Raw genomic sequence first — 20,576 nt, forward strand, 5'->3', positions numbered from 1 at the left:
GACGAGTGTGTCAGCACTACCAACAGAAACGTCCATTTGGCCAGCGAACTCTTTGATTATCATCCGTCTGTCACCTCAAATGAGCGTCCGCACGTTCCAACAATGCAGGAGTCACAGCTGTGTGCGGTAGGCAGGCACGCGAGAGATGGGACAGGTTTGTCCGACCTTGATGCGATGATGACTGACGCCTCGCAAACGACCCACCGTGCTTTTCTCCACTGCCAGGTCTCCGTAGACATTCTGCAAGCGTCTATGGATACCTGAAACGCTCTGCTTTCGCGCCAAAAGAAAGTCAATGACAGCTCTCTGCTTGGAGCGCACCTCCATTACAAACGCCACTTTGAAGGCTACGTGTGTCGCCGCCACCTAGCGGAACTACATGAAACTATAGGAGCTGAAGCACGAATTTTCCGCATCTTTTAACCGAAACTGGCCGAGAAAAAAAAAATGTGTTGCATTACTTACTGAACGCTCCTGATATACAGGGCGTATCAAAAAGAATCATCCGATTTAGCACATCTATATTCCTGAAACTACTAAACATATACAATGAATTTTGTTTTATGATGAACGGGACACTCAAAAAGCCATTTTTCATACCTTTTCACAGGTGTTCAATATGCCCCCTTGAGATGCACGGCATGTGTCAATGCGGCATTCAAGTCGTTCCCACACTGCAGCGAGCATATCTTGAGTCACAGCCTTCACAGCTGCTTTACTCGCCGCCTGCGGTGGCCAAGCTGTTCTAGGCGCTTCAGTTCGGAACCCCGCGACTGCTACGGTCGCAGGTTCGAACCCTGCCTCGGGTATGGATGTGTTTGATGTCCTTAGGTTGGTTATGTTTAAGTAGTTCTAGGGGACTGATGATCTCAGATGTTAAGTCTCATAATGCTAAGAGCCTGATTTACTTGATGTCTCAGTTCATTCATTGTTGTTGCTAACGGAGGCACATAAAGAGAATCTTTTATAAACCCTCACAAGAAACTATCACATGAAGTCAGGTCCGGTGACCTTGGAGGTCAGTAATGTAAGGCTGAATCATTTGGTCCAGTGCGACCGATCCATCGTTCAGTAATCCTTCGACTTAAATTCCCGCGCTTCCACATGCCTGTGTGGCTGTGTCCCATCCTTTTCGTACATGAACTAGTTCGAAACAATCTCCAACTGTGGGGAAAGATAGTCCTCAAGTATATCAAGATATGTGCTTCCTGTAACAGTGTTCTCGGCGAAAAAAAAAGTAAATAAATAAAAAAAAGAATGGGCCATGCACCTTTTCCCGTGGAGCTGCACGAAACACTTTAAATTTTGGACAGACCCTCTCATGTTGTACAACTTCATGTGGTTGTTCCGTACCCCATATTCTCCCATTATGACGGTTCACCTTTAAATTTAAATGGAATATATTGCCTCGTCACTAACCATTAAGCGCGGAACGGAACTGTCATCCTCCATCTTTCCAAGAACGAAATTACAGAACTCCACACGTTGTTGCTTGTCACCTTCACGAAGAGCTTGTAGTAGGTGAATTTTGGATGGTTGCACGTGTAAACGTCGATGAAAACACGCCAGACGGACATCGGGGCACGATGAGCTGTCGAGCAGTTCGAATTCTGCGAACTCCTTGCGAAACTATGGTGGATGCATTCGATGTCTGTGTCAGATGGCGATTTGCCTTTACACAAACAACCATTTCTCGGAATTTTTCACGACATCGTCTAATAATCTGTTCTGTAAGGGGATCCATACTATATCTAGAACGAAAGTCACGCTGAACAGTTATCGCCGACCCGCACTGAGCAAAACGTAGAACACAAAACGCTTTCTGTTGTCTCGACACCATTTTTATTACAACGAAAGTGGGCGCACACTGCTGCTACCTAGCGAGAACTACGTAAAACTGGAGGGTTTGCTCTTTCCAATAGTACGTTGTTCACGCACATATTTCAAAAAACATAATAGTTACGATTTTTTTAAATCTGATTTCTGTATCCCGCCTGGAAGGCGGCTCGTGGGTTTGCTCCTGTATACTGAAGGGTAGGCCGAATGTAGGAAGTGAGTAGGAGCAGGAAAAGGTGAAAATCTCTCGGCACTGCTCTTAGAAAATGGTTTTACTATATCACAGTATTAACTGAATACATAACTTTGCATTCAGGTGCGAAGCCTTAGACCCGTCGTAAGTAGAGCAAAGTCTCTTGTTGAAGTGAAATGTCCCGACCGTCTGCTCTTGATCAAAATGGGATGAATCTGGAGCGGAGCTCGTAGATCTGCATAGAGCCTGCTAAAGGGCGCTGTGCTGTCGTCGGTGTCGGTGTCGCAGTACCAACCGATGTACTTGCACCTACGCCGTGGAATCGTAGCTATCGATACCACACTGATGCACACTGTATTATGCTGGAGAGATGTGCTGAAGTTTTTATTTGTGGCGGTTTAGTAGTCTCTGAATAACTTCAGCTATTCTTGAGATTCAATAAGTGTCAATGTATGGTATTCGATTCCCAGGTATGGCCCAGCCTCTGAAACCTATTGCACATAAAAAATAAAGATATCCAACGCGCCATTTTCCAAGTAAGCTGGTTGAAGGTGAGCGGTCCATTACTGTCGAGAGATGAACATTAGTGTCACACTATTAAAACAGCTTTCCCTCAAGAGACGGTTGCAGTACCGCTCTTTTCCCGCCGGTTAAAGGACAATGCGAGATTAATACGCCGACTGCCTGGCTCAGCGTTTATTTATTTAAAACGTGTTGCAATTACGGCGGTAATTGCGAAGAGACGAGCAGGAACGGGCTTGAGGCGCAGGGCTTGCCCGCGTCCGACGTGAGCGTCGACTGGTGCCGCTGGCGGTTTCATATCGCGATATTGCTGGCCGCGCAAAAATGCCGCAATAAATCGGCGCACGGCTTTGTTTACGCCGGGACCGATCATAAAACGTGGCATCCGTTAACGCCGCACTTCTAGCGCGTCGCTACTCCGCGGACTAAATCGAAACGCTATAAATGCGCATCCACGCGCTCGGAGAACGGCTATCGGTACTGCAGCCGCGTCAAATATCTTTTAGTCTATTGAAAAGCGCCACCCGCAATCGCAATATCATCTCTAAAGCAGTTCCGCCTCCATAGTTTCCAAGTACGTGCGCTGGAACTGTGACGATCAAAATGCACCGAAAAGTTTGACGTAAGGTCGATCGTCAATCCTGTCTCGGGCATGTTTACAACAGTGGGACTCTTATTATAACGCCAATGGATGCACTTTGCAGAATGGAACACCTGACCATGGGGCTAAATGCACATACGCCAAATACACCCACATGCACTCAAGTGAAATGGTCTGAAATTGTAATTATCACCATGTTCATTTACTATACTCGCCTACTAACCAAGACTACTAGCGCACGGAGAAAGTCGATTCGAGTCCTAGTTGTGAAATGTATTTACCTATAGGTATTTTGCCAGAGGAGCCGCAGAGAAATAGAGTTGGTTTCGCACAGTCGCTGATCGCTACGCTTGGATGTTCTGAGTTATACCCAAATCTTTCGATACGCAGGGTCGGCATGGTTAATCGAATGTGGCATTAGTTGAAGGGGTGGCCGGATGCCATTCCTGCTGCCACCCCGTACCCCCCGGGGAGGGAATTAGTGTACCCCAACTGTCTGCGACCAGCGTAATCCATGGTATAGTGCGAAAGTGTTCAGATGTCTGCGAGCCGTGTAACTGAGGCGGGCCGTGGGGACCATTCCGTATTTACCTAGGGGGACGTGGAAAACCGCCTAAAAACCGCATCCAGGCTGGCCGGCACACCGGCCCTCGTCGTTAATCCACCGGGCCGCATTCGATCCGTGGTCGGCGCGCCTATCCGAGTCCAGGAAGCAGCGCGTTAGCGCGCTCGGCTAACCTGGCGGGTTAAGAACTAATGCTACCCTTATGAAGAGAAAACTGCATTTCTTAACGCAGACAATAGAGCTAATGCTACCAGTTAAGCCGTAAAAAAAAACGTGAAGGAACGAAAATACATACATACATACATACATACACAAATATTGATACAAATTATTATGATGTGTGTCTAATAGGTATGATTAATGCAACGGCAGGTCAAGGAAACCAACAAACAAAAACGAGATAAATTCGCAGAAACATAGCCGCACCATATCATCTGGTGTAAATTGATGAAGTTATTAAACAACAATAAAGTTAAAATGGATTTCCAGACATAACGAGGTGGAGCAAAGGTTGTGACGTTAGTTTAGCCGAGATAAAAACTGGATGTCAAAACCGGGAGTGTTTGAAGTAAAATTCCAAGATTGTGAGATGAAGTATGTCGGTCAGACAAGAAGAGAGTTTAAAATGGAGTCCAGAAAATATAATAATAAAGAGAATGGTTCATCGGCAGTAGCAAAACACATTAACAACGAGCTGCGCACGTTATGACGATTTGAATATAACGCATTTTAAAGGAAAAGGTTAGCTGATGTCAAATTTAGAGGAAATTTAAATATTTTTGGCTCTTAGAGAAAACAAAAGTACTCAATGGGCATTTCTGGGCCCACTTTAACGTTGTTATTGTGAGAGACAATGAACAACTTCATTTCCTTAGTGGTAAGTATGCCTTTAAAACGCTGAATCTTCCTGCCGGGTTAAAAAAAATCCGCAAAACGGATTCGAACCCGTGCCCTTGCCTTTCGCGGGTATGTGCTCGCTCTACCGACTGCGCTACGCAAGCTCGTCTCACGACCCGCCGTCATAGATTTATGTCCACCTGCATCTCGTCTCGGACCTCCAAACTTCACGGAAGTTGTTCTGCATACCTCGCGGTACTTAAACACCTGGAAAACAGAGCACTGCGCAGCTAAGGATTAGCCATAGTCTGCGGGATTGTTTACAGAACCTGCGAGGAAGCTTCGTGCCAGCGAACACTCTTCTTAAAAGTAAAACCAAGTGAAAATTCCTTCTGGAAACAACACCTCGGACTATGGTTAAGTCATGTCTCCGGGATGTCCTTTCTTCTAAGTGTGCTACTCCGGCAAGATATGCAGGAGAAATTGGAGCTGGAAGGTAAAAGGTGAGGTACAGGTCGAATCAAAACTGTGTGAGAGTGATGTGGGTAGTGATTGGGTAGCTGAGACGGTAGAGCACTTGCCTGAGAAAGGCGAAGGTGGCAGCTTCGAGTCCCGGTCCGGCACTCAGTTTTAATCTGGCAGGAAATTTCAGTTCTTTAAAGGTTGTTACGTCGACAGTTGTATCGCTGGTGGCACTGTTGTATTCGTAAAAAGATATTACAATATTTGGTAGATGATTGGCGCTTGGGTTTCGTTACTAAACAGTGTTCTGTGAGAATCTTAAGCGCCACCATTAATTACGGACATGTAGCATATAGGAGAGTCTTACATGGTTGGTGTTTCTTGCTTGCTGCTTGCTTATTTTTGACTGTGCCTAACGGGGTAATAATTTTAAAGTACGTAATAGTACATGGAGAATACGATTAAAGACAGATTTCCGTTACATGTGTTGGTTGGTTGATTTGGGGAAGGGTTCCAAACAGCGAGGTCATTGGAAGAATGGGGGAAGGAGGTCGGCCATGCCCTTTCAGAGGAACCATCCCACCATTTGCCTCAAGCGATTTAGAGAAATCAGGGAAAACCTAAATCAGGATGGCCGGATGCGTGTTTAAACAGTCGTCCTCCTGAATGCGAGTCCAGTGTGCTAACAACTGCGCCACCGCGCTCGGTGTTGCATGTTGTTAGGACGTGATGTACTTCGAAGAAATGATCTGTGTTTTTCTCGTTTGAAGAATTTGAAAGTGAGATCATATCTCCGTAAAACATGCTGTTTTTATTCTTTTAATTACATGAATGAATCATTTAGACAACTTGCGTGACATAATCTCCGTACCTACATCATCTGTTTATGAACTGGTAAAAAGTGGAAATCCGGTATTGAGACATCTGACAAGGGAACCTCCCCATCGCACCCCCCTCAGATTTAGTTATAATTTGGCACAGAGGATAGGCCTTGAAAAACTGAACACAGATCAGTCGAGAAAACAGGAAGACGTTGTTTGGAACTATGAAAAAATAAGCAAAATATACAAACTGACTAGTCCATGGGCAACATAGGCAACATCAAGGATAATGTGGACACAGGAGCGCCGTGGTCCCGTGGTTAGCGTGAGCAGCTGCGGAGCGAGACGTCCTTGGTTCAAGTCTTCCCTCGAGCGAAAAGTTTACGTACTTCATTTTTGCAAAGTTATGATCTGTCCGTTCGTTCATTGACGTCTCTGTTCACCGATTAGTAGACGATAGGACGTGCCTCTCCAATGGGAACCGAAAACATTGATCCAGGAAAACACGTCTGATATATTCTATACGACACTGGTGACGGCATGTGCGTCACATGACAGGAATATGTTGTCGACCCAACTAACTTGCACACTTGGCGAATGGGTAAAAATATTCTTCTACCTTGCCCGATTTAGGTTTTCTTGTGGATGTGATAATCACTCCAAAAAAAGTGATGAAAACATAAGAGTGTGTCACATAAACTGCAACAAATGAATGCAACAGTTTCACAGTCGCACAGTTTTCTGTGTGCTCTGTCGAAACATATGTTTTTAACGTTTTCAAATTTTTCCGTGTGTAGACCGTCAAATCCTGCATATGTCCAAGCAAATCTGAACATGTCCTGGAATTTTTGAGAGCGAAGTTGATTATGTGTGAGTGCCTGAACTCTGATAATTGTCTGAAAATAAAAATTTAAACTTTTCACTCGAGGGAAGACTTGAACCAAGGACCTCTCGTTCCGCAGCGCGCTTACGCTAACCACGGGACCACGGCGCTCTTGAGCTCATATCATCCTTGATGTGGCCTATGTTGCCCTTGGACTACTCAGTTTGTATATTTTGCTTATTTTTTCATAGTTCCACATAACTTCTTCCTGTTTTCACGATTGATCTGTGTTCAGTTTTTCAAGGCCCATCCACTGTGCCAACTTATAACTAAATCTGAGGGGGGTGCGATGTGGAGGATCCCTTATGAGAGGCATGAGACTTGCATACATCCTTCGTGTTTTGTTTAGCGTTCAATTCCATCTAGCATAGTGTTTCCTGCACTAAAGGTCTGGGAATTTTATTCTATAGTTAACCTTGCGGCCGGACGCCCTTCCTGTCGCAGTAGCCGTCAGTTACCTAAGGGTGGGAGGACGTGTGTGCCACCTCTGTGTGAATCGTGGAAACCTCGCTCTGTGTGTGATCGTATTTTACCTGTTCAGGTGGCGTAATTTCTAACTTGGTGAGCCAGATCGCTGGTCGATCATCAGCGATCGGCTTGTTATCCTTGGCGCGCGGGCCGGCGAGAGGCAGTCGGTTTGGGGCGGCCGGTGAGACTGGCGGAGTTGTGGCTCGGGCGTAGGCACATGTGTGATGTCTGTTACACTGCGGCGGTTACTGGTTGCCTGGAAGGCATTTCATATGAACTGTGCCAAGCGTCGCAGTGAGAGGGGAGTCCGGAGTTGGTGTTGGCCAAGATGTTTGTACAAACTGAGGTGCCTGTGTGAGAAGCACGGCGTGGGCCTGTTGGTTGCTTCGTCCTTCTGGCAGCCACCGCAAAACTGTGTTTTTGTGGCATTCTGTGTTTCTGGGTCGGCCTCCGCCTACAAAGGGGAAAGATTTGTGCCTCAACTGAAAAGGGGGGGGGGGGGGGGTTCGATTGGACATCGTTTGAATTCCTTAATGCTGTCATTAAAACACATAAAAAATTGTTCTTTCAGAATAAGGGCCTGTTTCTTTGGGACACTGCAGTACAAACAGGAGTGGCAATGTTAATGAGTATTTGTTATTCGTCAAATGAAGTATATTCAATGTTTTGCAGTTTTCTGGGGCACGCAGCTGTGTTATTGAACTCATTTTGAAGTGTTCTGTCGGGAGAAAGACTGCTCCCCATTTCAGTGTATACTTTTGAGTAGTGTTGTAAGGTTTTTTGGATATTTGTCAGTGGGGTGTATCGATTCAATTTTGTTTTTCTCTTTCTTTTGAATTACGGAGAATTGTTTAGTTTATCTGGTTATTGGCGTAACTCGCGCTTTACGCACTAAATCAGCTGATATCGAAATTGTTTTTTATTCCAGTTTAATGTCAGACAGATTCAAATGTAACTTCATTTATGTTATTAGAAATAAATGTGTTGGATTGACCTTAATGAATTATGTGCAATCGAAGTAAGGGATCCAGTCCTTCATTAGTGCTTAACAGTGGCGTGTGGTTCGGGTTGTGAGCCCCGTGCTCGGACCAGTTGGAAATTGGGGACCAGCACAGCATTTGCCTAAACGAACAAGGAAGACTGACTAAAATCTCTTGCTGGCCGATACACGAGCTACGGTCGTTAATCCACCACGCGCATTCCACTATGTCGTTCATCTTCCAGACACGCAAGCCAGCACGCTACGCCTTACGCTATACGAGCAGGCTGAGGATGGCATAATCAATTTAAAAAAAATTGCAAGACTGTCACTGCGTATGCGTGCCTACCCTGCGATCAGTAGCAGTTCTGTTGCCTTCAGGCGACAAGTGCCGGCCTTACCTCCTTCTCGTGCGTGTAGAATAGGACGGCGAGGTCTAGGCGGCGCCGCCGCTGCTCGACGCGGGCCGCGAAGCTCGTCACGTGGCTCTCGAGCTCGCGCGCCACCGAGTAGATCTCGTCCGCGTTGCACTCGCCCGTCTGCGCCAGCTCCTCGGCCGCCGTCAGCAGCTTCTCCGCGTTCGTGTACGTGTTCTGCAACACGGCACCACACCGTCTCCTCCAGCAAAGCACATTCATCGTCTCAACTAGGTACATTTACAAGTTTACAAGTCTAGACAGAGAGAGAGAAGGAGGGACAGACAGACAGAAACACTCGTTTCGTAGAAGTAAACGTCAGCCGTCTCTCCATCGGCGACTGAAAATTTGATCCATTGCACCAGTGAGGCTGTAACGTACATGTCTGAGTAGCTGTATGCATCACTAACAAGAGACCGTTACGGATTGGCCCTCTTTGATTTTCTTCATACTTACATGGTTTGAAGGTCACTGCGATGACAGCAGTTTCTTAATGCAATACGAAGCATTAAAAAGAAAAAAAAAGGCCTTTCAACGTTAGAAAATTACCAATAAAACGTTTATGCCTCACGTATTCTCCGGTATGTCAATGCTTAGTGTACTAGGACGGTAATCGTAAAGTCCGTGGTTTGAATCTATAAACATCTGTCGCGTAATCACACCCAATTCTTCCTCAACGACCGAAGAAATGCTTAAAATGGCTCTTATAGGACTTAAGATCTGAGATCATCAGTCCCCTACACTTAGAACTACTTAAACCTAACTACCGTAAGGACATCACACACATCCATGCCCGAAGCAGGATTCGAACCTGCGACCGTAGCAGCAGCGCGGTTCCGGACTGAAGCGCCTAGAACCGCTCGGCCACAGCGGAAGGCTCAAGAACCTAGTCGAGAGAAGATGGCGTGTTCAACGAAAGGGTTTGGGGCAAAGCCGACTTTCTAATCCTAAATTTGTTCCATTGGGTTCAGGTTGGGACTTTGAGACCAGTCTATTTCACGAATATTGTTGTACACTAACAACTGCCTCACAGATGCTGCTTTATGACAGGGTACATTGTCACAGTGATACAAAAAAATCGTCGTCTGTGAATTGTTCCTCTACAGTTCGCAGTATACAATTCCGTAAAATGCGTTCATATCCTTCCCCATTTAGGGTTTTCTTAAGCGCAATACGGAGACCACATCTTAACCGTGAATAACTCATCAATGCCGTAACACCACCTCCCCTGTACTGTGCAACTACACATGACGGCAAATAATATCCTCCAGCCATTCGCAAAAACCACACTCTTCCATCTGACTGCCAAAGTGTATTGTCTGATTTATTACCCCAATTCACTCGTTTCCAATAGTCCACTGTCCTGTGGCTTGGCCCTTTAACGGCACTTCAAGTGTCGCCTAGCACTGATTACATAGACGTGTGACTTCTAAGGAGCTGACCGACCACTGTACTTACCGAGCGAAGTGGCGCAGTGGTTAGCACACTGGACTCGCATTCGGGACGACGACGGTTCAATCCCGTCTCCGGCCATCCTGATTTAGGTTTTCCGTGATTTCCCTAAATCGCTTCAGGCAAATGCCGGGATGGTTCCTTTGATAGGGCACGGCCGATTTCCTTCCCAATCCTTCCCTAACCCGAGCTTGTGCTCCGTCTCCTAATGACCTCGTTGTCGACGGGACGTTAAACACTAACCACCACCACTGTACTTGTTTAAGTCCCCACCCACAGTCACTGTGCTACCTGGACTTTTTTACAGCCAGCCTCCGCAACGTTCAACGGCCACTCTCCATCAGTAGAGGAGGTCTGTCTGGTTCTGGTTCAGCCTCGGTTGTTCCTTTGTGTTTTCCTTTACAGCCACATCACCAATAGCCGACTTGGGCAGCTTTAGAAGGGTTCAAATGTCCCTGATGGATTTGTTATTCGGTTGGCAGGTAGTGACTAGTCCACATTCGAAGTCAGTCATTGCTTCTCAGCGACGCGTTGTGCTATTATTGCTGCTCTACTGACAACGTCCGCAGCTCGTGGTCTAGAGGCTAGCGGTGCTTTTTCTGGATCACGGAGTCCCGGCATCGATTCCCAGCCGAGCTGGGAGTCTTCCCTGCCTGGAGACTGGGTGTTTGTGTCCTCCTCCTCCTTCTCCTCCTCATCATCATTCGTGACAGTGGCTAGATTGGATTGTGAAAACTTGGACTGCGTAAAAACTGTGATTTAGTGCGGGCGCTGATGACCGCACAGTTGAACGCCCCACAAATCCATCATCATCTACTGACAACCAATCCTCCCCACCACCTTTATACTGGCGCGTCCACCTCTCTTGACATCTTGCGGTCAGCGTCGCATAACGTATTGGCGTCCGAATACTTCTCATCAGATAGCGTACACGAGAAACAGTACTAATTTCAGATAGTATGTACACAGCGTTCGGAAAATGGCATTTAAATTTCTAGCGCTCGCAGAGGGGAATGAGTATGTAATCTTTGTATAGGAACCCGTGACCAGAAACGTACCATTTCCGTTCTCCAGCCGTTCGAAAATGTGTTTGCTAGGTATGTTTGCGACAGCGTAGTAATGGTCGGGGATGCTTACGTGGGACTAGTTGATGTCATTTGACGTCTATCTTACCTCTCTTACCAGATTCGAGCTTCGTTCACGTGTCTCTGAGTGTTAAGAGCAACACGAATGAGTACACGTTTGCAGAATACAACGACATGTTCCTCCTGCATGGCGAAGCCCACGGTAATGGCAGAGCTGCTCGTCGCCTCTGTCAACGAGTACACGAGCAATTGCGCGTGCAATGGATGTTGCTCCCAGCACCTTCTTCTATGTTGTGGATGACAAACGGCTACATGCATACCACCTCCAACACACCATACCAGACAGGTGAATGAGGCTCGAACCACGTCAGAGCGGTAGGATAGACATCAAATGACATCAGCCAACCTGATATAAGCACCTCCACCCCCTCCCCAACCATGTCTATCCTGCTGCAAACTTACCCAACAAACGTGTTTTCAGACGGCTATCGGACATGAGTTCCTATTGCCCGCATCTCGTCGTCTGCGGTAGCGTCCTCGTTTCCCGCGCCCGAGTTCCCGGATCGATTCCCGGCGGGGTCAGGGATTTTCTCTGCCTCGTGATGGCTCGATATTGTGTGTTGTCCTTAGGTTAGTTAGGTTTAAGTAGTTCTAAGTTCTAGGGGACTGATGACCATAGATGTTAAGTCCCATAGTGCTCAGAGCCATTTTTTGTGTTCCTATTCAAAATATTACGTACCGGTACTCATTCTCCTCTAAAAGTCCTAGATGTTTGTAAAGCGAATTTACTATGTTATTTCTGCCTTGAGGCTCTTTTGACACACTTCAGTAAAGGCGTCTAGAATCTATATTATGAGCAAATGACCAGGGCGCAGGTGTTCGCAGGTGTTCACTCGCAGAGTCAGAAACAGGGCTGCACCAGACTTTGAGGAACACGTCAGACGCGTTCTCGTTTTCGTTCGCTCTCTCTCTCTTTCAATTATTTTTTTTATTTCTGACAACGGAGACTTGAGGCTTTAACGTGTTACCGTCACGGCTGTAACATCTCATCATGCTCTCGTATGTAGAATGACACTAGCAATACAGCACACAATACGCGATCTACAGCAGATTAACTGTGCTGTTAACCAATGGGATTCGTTTCGGCTTTCACAGCCTTTCGTCCGAATTCATGTGCACAGCGCTATTTAGCCAGTTTTTAAAGTTTCCCTTATAACGCTTGTGAACTGTACATCGGATCGCGTTGCTCCCTGACAAAGGTCAAGCGGCGTACTCGTGCGTAGTTGGCGAGTGGTGGTAACAAATGCAAACACGGCAGTAACGCAGCACTTCGGCGTGCCTCGGCGGGCATTCCTGCAGTGATCGGAGAGAGTTGGGCGGTGGCGCGCTCCGGAGGTGGTTAATTAGCTGGAGCACCGGTGGTGTGGCGTGCTGCCGCTGCTGTTGCTGGCCGAACGAGCTCTCGGCTCGCTACACGCTGCGCGGCGCGCCGATCGATAGGCGGCGCTGGCTGCCCGCCGCACGCCGCGCCAGTAAACACCGAGCGCGCCGAAAGGACTCGGGTTCGCGCCTCCCCTAGTCCCCGCACCCGAAAGACCATCACTCTCGGGTTAAAGGAACCTTAAGCCGTCGGCACACGGACCGTGCTGTCGAACATTAACGCCGAGCGTGCCAAGTTCAACGTGCTGCCGAACGCATACGGTACGTGGGCCCCAACGTGGTATACGCGATCGCAAAGCACTCCGGCGGCAGTTGAGGGGTGTTTCTAGTTCGTAAATCACACTAATTACTCAACGGGCGCGCAGAAAATTCCCACGTTAGCTCTATTAAAACGCACATTTCCTCCATCGTCCACGAAAAGGCAAGTACCATGTTCAGTCAATAAGGACACAGGCTTATAAAAGTTCCATTACAAACAGTGCGGTAGAAATTTGGAATACTTTTCCATATAAGATAAACATTATTTCATCATACCCACATTTTAGTAAAACCCCAAGGTCAGTCTTACTTGATCACTGTTCCTACCCAGTGGCAGAATCTTTGCAACATGTGAAGTATGGAGCGTAAAAGAAAAAGGAGTAAAATATCTTTATACAAGTAGCGCAAACTGTCCTGTAGATTAAGCCAATCGAACAAAGTCACCCCTCAAGAAAATGTGAACTTATATAACATCAAATATTATAGTATATACTAACTAATAATTAAGTATCAGAACCTAATAAAAACGCGAATGTTAGGCAAAAAATTTGGTAGTGTTAAGAGGCGAACCACCGCCCCAACAAAGAACTCAATAGTGGACAGTGACACTACTCGTTCGCTAAACCAACAACACACGCGTTGTATCTAATTATATTATGTTACGCCTTGCTGAAAACGTTAATCGTAGATAATTATGTTACTAACTGAAATTTAATTATAACAAATTGTACCAAGAACAATGCGTTTTGGGTGGATCTTCAGTGCGTCGCTGCCTTCAAATAGCCTACTCTCATTATATGCAACTTACAATAATTCTTTTGCCACGAATATGATGTTTCTCATTATTTTATTGGAACGAATCATATACATATATATATATAAATAAGCTAGAAATGAATGCCAATATGGCGCCTCAAAACTCTGTACTGAAAGGAAACGGCGTGCGTGTGACGTAGGTGGCGTTGTGTCATCTCATTGGTCAACGCTCAGACGCACGTCCAGAATAACTGACATGCCAGATATCGCTCTGCACGTTCGGAAAGACTCCCGAACGTGCTATTCCACGTTATGACGTCAGAAACTCGACACGCTCAACGTTCGGATGCACGGTCCGTGTGCCGACGGCTTTACCATGGGGAATGTTCGTACACAACGTCACTGTGAGGACATCTTAACGATTAGGGACGTAAGTGAGATTGCTTTATCGGAGACCGCACAATTGTTATGTCGTATTCGTGGGCGCAGGCGAAGTTGCTGTGTACTATTATCATTTCTGAAAAACAGCACCTCTGTGTAAAATTGAAGCTGAACGAAGGGAAAATTACCGTAAGGAGAGCAATGAGAGAAGCGTTCAATGATTTTGAAAGTAAGACGTTGTCAAACGACCTGAGTAAAAACCCTAAGAGACTTTGGTAGTGTGTAAAATTCGTAAGTGGGACAAAATCATCTATTCATTCTCTCAGCGACCACACCGGCACCGAAACGGAAGATAATAGACAGAAAGCCGAAATACTGAATTAGGTCTTCCGAAGTTGTTTCGCTGCGGAAGATCGTAATACTGTCCCTCCTTCCAATCGTTGTGCAAACGTCGAAATGGCAGATATTGAGATAACCGATCGCGGGACTACAATCGCTTAGTAGTGGAAAGGCTTCAGGACCAGATGAGATACCTGTAAGATTCTATAAAGTTTATGCCAAAGAGCTTGCTCCCCTTCTACCAGTAATTTATCGTTGATCGCTTGACAAACGAAAAGTACCTAACGACTGGAAAAAAAAGGGCTGGTCACTGCCAGATCCGCACAATTTTAGACCTGTAGTATCGTCGACGTCAATCTGTTGTAGAATTATGAAACATGTTTCATGCTCAAGAATTACGACGCTTTTGGAAAATGAACATCTCCTCTATAAAAGTCAACACGGATTCCGCAAACAGAGATACTGCGAAACTCAACTCGCTCTGTTCCTCCATGAGATCCACAGCGCAGTGGACAACGTCGCTCAGGTTAATACAGTGTTCCTTGATTTCAGTAAGGCATCTGACACCGTCCCGCATTGCCGTTTAACGAAAAAAACACCAGCTTACAGAGTATCGGAGCAGACCTGCGATTGGATTCAAGACTTTTTTGCAGATAAAACTCACCACGTCGCTCTTAACGGAACTAAATTGACGGATGTAAAAGTGAATTCCGGAGTAAAAATTGTTCAAATGTCTCGGAGTACTATGGGACATAACTTCTGAGCTCATCAGTCCCCTAGAACTTACTAACTAACCTAAGGACATCACACAAATCCATGCCCGGGGCACGATTTGAACCTGCGACCGTAGCGGTCGCGCGGTTCCATATTGTAGCGCCTAGAACCGCTCGGCCACTCCGGCCGGCTCTCAGGAGTACCACAGGGAAGTGTGATAGTACCGTTTCTGTTTCCCGTATATATAAATGATCTAGTAGAAAGCGTCGGATGCTCTTCAAGGCTATTCGCAGATGATGCAGTTGTCTATACCAAAGTAGCAACGTCAGAAGATACTAAGAATTTGCAGAACGACCTGCAGAGAATTGATGAATGGCGCAGGCTCTGGCAGTTGACCCTGAAATAAAACAAATGTAACATACTGAAGAAATCCACTACTGCACAGTTACGCTATTGATGAAAAACAGCTGGAGACAGCGTCTGCCGTAAAATATCTATGTGTAGCTATTCACAGCGACCTTAAGTGTAATGACCATATAAAACAGATAGTGGGAAAAGCGGACGCCAGACCCAGATTCATCGTAAGAATCTTAAGGAAATGTAACTCATCCGTGAAAGAGGTGGCTTATAAGGCACTTGTTCGCCCAATTCTTGAGTATTGTTCATCTAACTGGGATTCCTGTCAGATAGGACTGACATAGGAGATAGAGAAGATTCAACGAAGAGCGGCGCGTTTCGTCACGGGATCGTTTAGCTGGCGAGAGAGCATGACGGAGATGCTAAACATACTCCATTGGCAGACGTTACAAGAGAGGTGTTGGGCATCACGGAGAGATTTACTATTGAAATTTCGGGACAGCATTTTTCAGGAGGAGTCGGACAACATATTACTCCCCGCCGCCGCCCCCCCCCCCCCCCTACACGCACATACACTCGCGTACTGACCACTAGGAGAAAATTCGAGGCAATACAGAGGCTTACCGACAATCATTCTTCTCACACATTATTCGCGGGTGGAACAGAGTTCCAAAGATGGGACAGTGGTACCGAATGTACCCTGCGTCATACACCATTACAAGGCTTGCGAAGTATGATATAGATGTAGATTTGTAACATCATTACGTTTGTTTTTGTTTTGTATCTTGGTATTCCAGTTGTTATGGTTTTTATCTATCGATTGTCATTTTTATGGTTTTGTCGTTTTAAGTAGGATCGTCTTGTCATTAGTGACTCCCCCCCGTTCAGAAAGACCTTCGGAGTTCGACGAAAATCGTTTAAACACATTTATCCACAATTATCCACGTCATTGTACTCGAGAACTGGCAAATATGATGAACTGTGATCATTGTACCATCGTGTGACATTTGTATACAGTGGGGAAGGTTCAGAAATGAGGTGTATGGGTACCGCATGCTGCAACCCAACATCACAAAAATTAGTGGGTGGCCGTATGTGTGCGTCTCTGCTTACTCGTTATCAATTGGCTCGTGAGTAACAACAACTATTCCTATCCTGCATCGTTACCGGTGACTTGAAATGGCGTCTTTATGCTAACTTAGGGGGAAAAAGGAATGGCTGACTCCAAACAAAGCAACAACTGTCCGTACATAAATTTGCGCTCACCCGCAAATGACAATGTTATGCGCTTGGTGGAACAGCGACGGTGAAGTGTACAGCGAGCTGCTTCCCCGAGATGTAAACATCACTGCTGACATTTGCTAACAACAACTGAGACGTCTTGCAGACATAATCCAAGAACAACAACCAGTAAGCCTGCGCGATGGACGCTTATCCGCGATAACGCCCGTCCGCATTCTGCTAGACTGACAGGAGTTGGGTTGCGCCCTCACATTTTCACCTTTTCCACTCTCTATCGAACAACCTTCAAAGAGCTTCCTTTGCAGATGAAAATACGCTCCGAAGTTGGATCGACGAGCGCTTTCCTTCAAAACCACGTTATTTCTACAGCACTGGCAGATTATTGTAAATATTGAGGGACAATATGTTATTGATGACTAAAGTTTCTGTTATGCGTATCAACAATGTTTTTTACATTATGGAACAATTCTATGAACTTAAGCACCAACCTATTAACAGCGAAAACAGACACGGGTGAAAATATATGAAAATTGTGAGAGCGTGACGGATATGCTGGACATAAATAAAATACACACTAGCGCTACCTGTCGGCTAGCACTTATGTTTACGTATGCTTTTTTGAGTTTTTAGTTTCAGTCTCGATTACCCGGGGGTTTCTAATACTAACACTGTACCTTGTTTTGCATGTTCTCAGGTTACTGGCGAATGAATTTTTTAAAAATATTTTAACTTTTAAATTTTTCATTTTTTGCAGTATGATGTAGCAAACGCCAGTCGCTCTTTTACGCTTCTTTGACATGAACTGCACATATCTGATCATGGTTACAGCCGAAACTGTGTAATCAATCTAGAAATTCATCTAGAAGGTTTATCCACAGAATATTCAATGATCGCGGACTCGCACAGAAAATTTATTTCCTTTATTGATAGGTATTATCTACTGCTGAGGATGACGAAACATAGATCAACGTTAAATATTAATTTATTTTAGCCTTGAACATTGTTGAAGCTCAGAACGTAATTCGCCCAGCTCTATTCCCAAATCAGATTCACCAATCAATTACTCTTGACCTGTTCCACTGCTTTTCATCTCTAGCTATGGATCCCAAGGCGTGGGTTAGATCTTCATCGAAACCACCACATATTTTTGGGGTGGGAAAGGTCTAGCACTGGAACCACACAGCTTTCTAAGAACAAATAACGAGCTGTTCGAGTAATTAACAAGGGCATGATCACACCTGTCATATCGAAACAGATTGAACTTTTTTACCACTCACATTCAACGTTACTTAACATCCGCATACCCAATTTCAGCTCCAGACACAACCTGGAAGTTACCTAAAAACCGGAGAGGGATTAGGACGATCAAAACGAAAACCGAGCTTCTCGTCGAGATGTTGCAGGCCCAAGGCACATCGCCCGGCCCCCGTGTCATCCTTAGTCTTGCGGTGTCACGCCGATGCGGTATGTAGGAGCATGAGGTCAACTCACCGCTCTGCCGACTTTCCACACCGACGCGCCGTCAATTCTCATTCACGCAGATCCTCAATAAGGATCACAAAACTGATTGTTTCTTGTACCAGTCCTCCCACTACGGAAAAATCCTTGCCAGTGCCGGGAAACGAACACAGCTCCTCCTGACCACTCTTTTGTCAACTTCATGCACAAAATTATAATTACACACGTAAATCACAGTAGCATCACAATAACAAGACATCGTTCATGAATTACTGTGCACATTGTAACATGTTCGCGTTTCAGTCATTAAGTATGGAAAGTTGTGGGAATATACTTCCTGTTTCTTTTATAAGAGGCGGACTAGAAAAAGAAGGGCTGCAGAAACTTAAAACTGTTCTGCAACAGCCAGTTGTGTTTGATTTCTGAGTGTCTGCGCACTGGGTACATGACACAACACTGTAGCTAATGTGAAAGAACGTATGTGTTATGTCAGTATCACTAACTGTGCTTCGAACAGCTTTTATTACAGATGAATGCTCCTGCGAGTACGTCGCAAGCGGCTCGGATGAGAGAATGACGATGGATAATTTATACATATCACGTATCGCTTATTTGAATATAAACAGTCAAGGAACTGAACGTGCTTCCATCTGAATGTGTGGTCACTGTTAAACAAGTGCACTATCGAAGCTGGTGAAGACACAGCACTGCGGGTGGTCATTATTAAGATACAGAATACCTCTTCTGCGGTTGGCTGGTATGGTTTTCCGCGCAGTTCGCCGACAGTTTCGTGTCCCGTGGCGCGGTGGTGAAATCAATAAACGCAGAAATTTGCAGACACGTAAAAACGTCTGTCACTTCCCTGCGGGGACTGGCCGCGTTCACCAACAGAAGGCCGGTAACGAAAACACGGATCCGGCAGTAAGTCAACGAGAGACATGAGCGGAAAGAGCGGCAGTGGGGGCGTATCTCGGCAGCCGCAGCCGCCAGCCACAGAAGGGAAGAGAGCGCGCGCCGTGTGAGTGACACACAGGAAGCGGCCGTCTCCGTCTTCCCGGCGGGATGACGCCTCCCTGCATCACCGCAACACAGAAACGCTATCTCCGGCCCGGCAGCGACATAACACCACACAAGGCAAACAAAGGCAACGTCGCAATCAGTCTTAGAAATCCAATCTCAGGCCGTATCCGCCATAAACTTATCAAAAAAAATTTCGCGCCGACTTCATAATTCATATTACTGCATCGATACTCTTTGCCTCAGTTATTTTTTTACCACAGGAAATCCCTAACTACGGCCACCAGTGTGGTGGAAGTTAATCTGAACTCTCAATGTACAGTACCTCATGAACAGTATCCGGGCACCAATTAGTGAACATTAATATACGGTGTGTAGAACCTTCAATTTTAAGACGGCTTTGACACGGCTAAGGACATTTTCAGTGATTTGTCTTAATATCTGTTGAGGAATGCCAGCCCACTCTTCCTCAAGAGCCGAAACCTTAGAAGGTACTGTTGTTGCACGCTTGGGTCTGGAGCGAAGCTGCTCATTCCACAGGTGCTCCATTGTTCTAGGTCGGGACTCAGGGCAGGCTAGTCCATTTCGAGAATGTTACTGACTGCAAACCATTGCCTCACAGATCGTGTTTTATGACATGGTGCGTTGTAAGGCTGATACAAACACAATTCTGGGCTACGCTTACGGAGTACTACCAACGCGCAAGTTGTTTACCCGTCTAATGTTCACAGAATGAATGTTGCAGTTTCTTCTGCAGGAGTCAATGTTACGAACAAAAAAAAATCCCATGATGGTATGTATGTATAGGGGCGGCAAGGTTAGAATTCCCAGACACCTGAACAACGAGAAACTTCCGGTTTGAGTTGTGGTCCGCCACACAGTTTTAATCGGCTAGGAAGTTTTAAAACAATTCACAGTCTTCTACAGAGTCAATGGTCCACTCTTAAAAGTGAACATTTTCCGTCATTTCAGGAGACATGGAAATTTGTTGGAGCCTCTTTTAACGGAATCTTTAAGTGTGTGACATGTGTTTTGTTACACGCTTGCATAACACAACTAGATGGATGGGAAAATGAAGGTTGCTCCACCACTATCAATGGCGTCCAGTTCTTTTCATGGACGAGAGCAAGATTCGTCTGACGCCCAATGACCGTAGTACAAGACTGCCATGGCCGCGTTACTGCCATGAAGCCCCACGGGTTCAGCTGGAAGCTTGGTCAGAAATGTATTGTGCTGGTATGGAGAAAGAATATCGGGCCGCTCTCAAGCAACGTATTTAAATAACACTAATAGTTGTTAATTTTTGTTATGTGGACATGACCATGCCCCAAGGCACGTTTGTGTGCCGAATGCTTCGTATCCTATTGCCGGAGAGATTATCATCAGAGACTAAAAACAGCCATAGTAGCTTCAAACTAAAACAAACTGGTTCAGGGTTTTTTAGTTTGAAATTACTATCTGAGTCTTTTTAGCATCTGATGATGGCCGCAGCAT

The 20,576-nt window shown here is 45.8% G+C and overlaps 1 protein-coding gene across 10 annotated transcripts in view; it reads right to left on the reverse strand.

The window, feature by feature from the left end:
- LOC126267309 (kalirin) overlaps positions 1–20,576 on the reverse strand; it is a 2,010,890-nt gene that overhangs the window by 822,034 nt on the left and 1,168,280 nt on the right. For all 10 annotated transcript variants that reach the window (XM_049972405.1, XM_049972404.1, XM_049972401.1 and 7 more), the window contains one exon: positions 8,569–8,760. In XM_049972405.1, the coding sequence (XP_049828362.1) occupies positions 8,569–8,760 (192 nt within the window). The remainder of the gene's footprint in view (positions 1–8,568; positions 8,761–20,576) is intronic.

Source organism: Schistocerca gregaria, chromosome 4, assembly GCF_023897955.1.
Source record: "Schistocerca gregaria isolate iqSchGreg1 chromosome 4, iqSchGreg1.2, whole genome shotgun sequence".
NCBI lineage: Eukaryota > Metazoa > Arthropoda > Insecta > Orthoptera > Acrididae > Schistocerca > Schistocerca gregaria.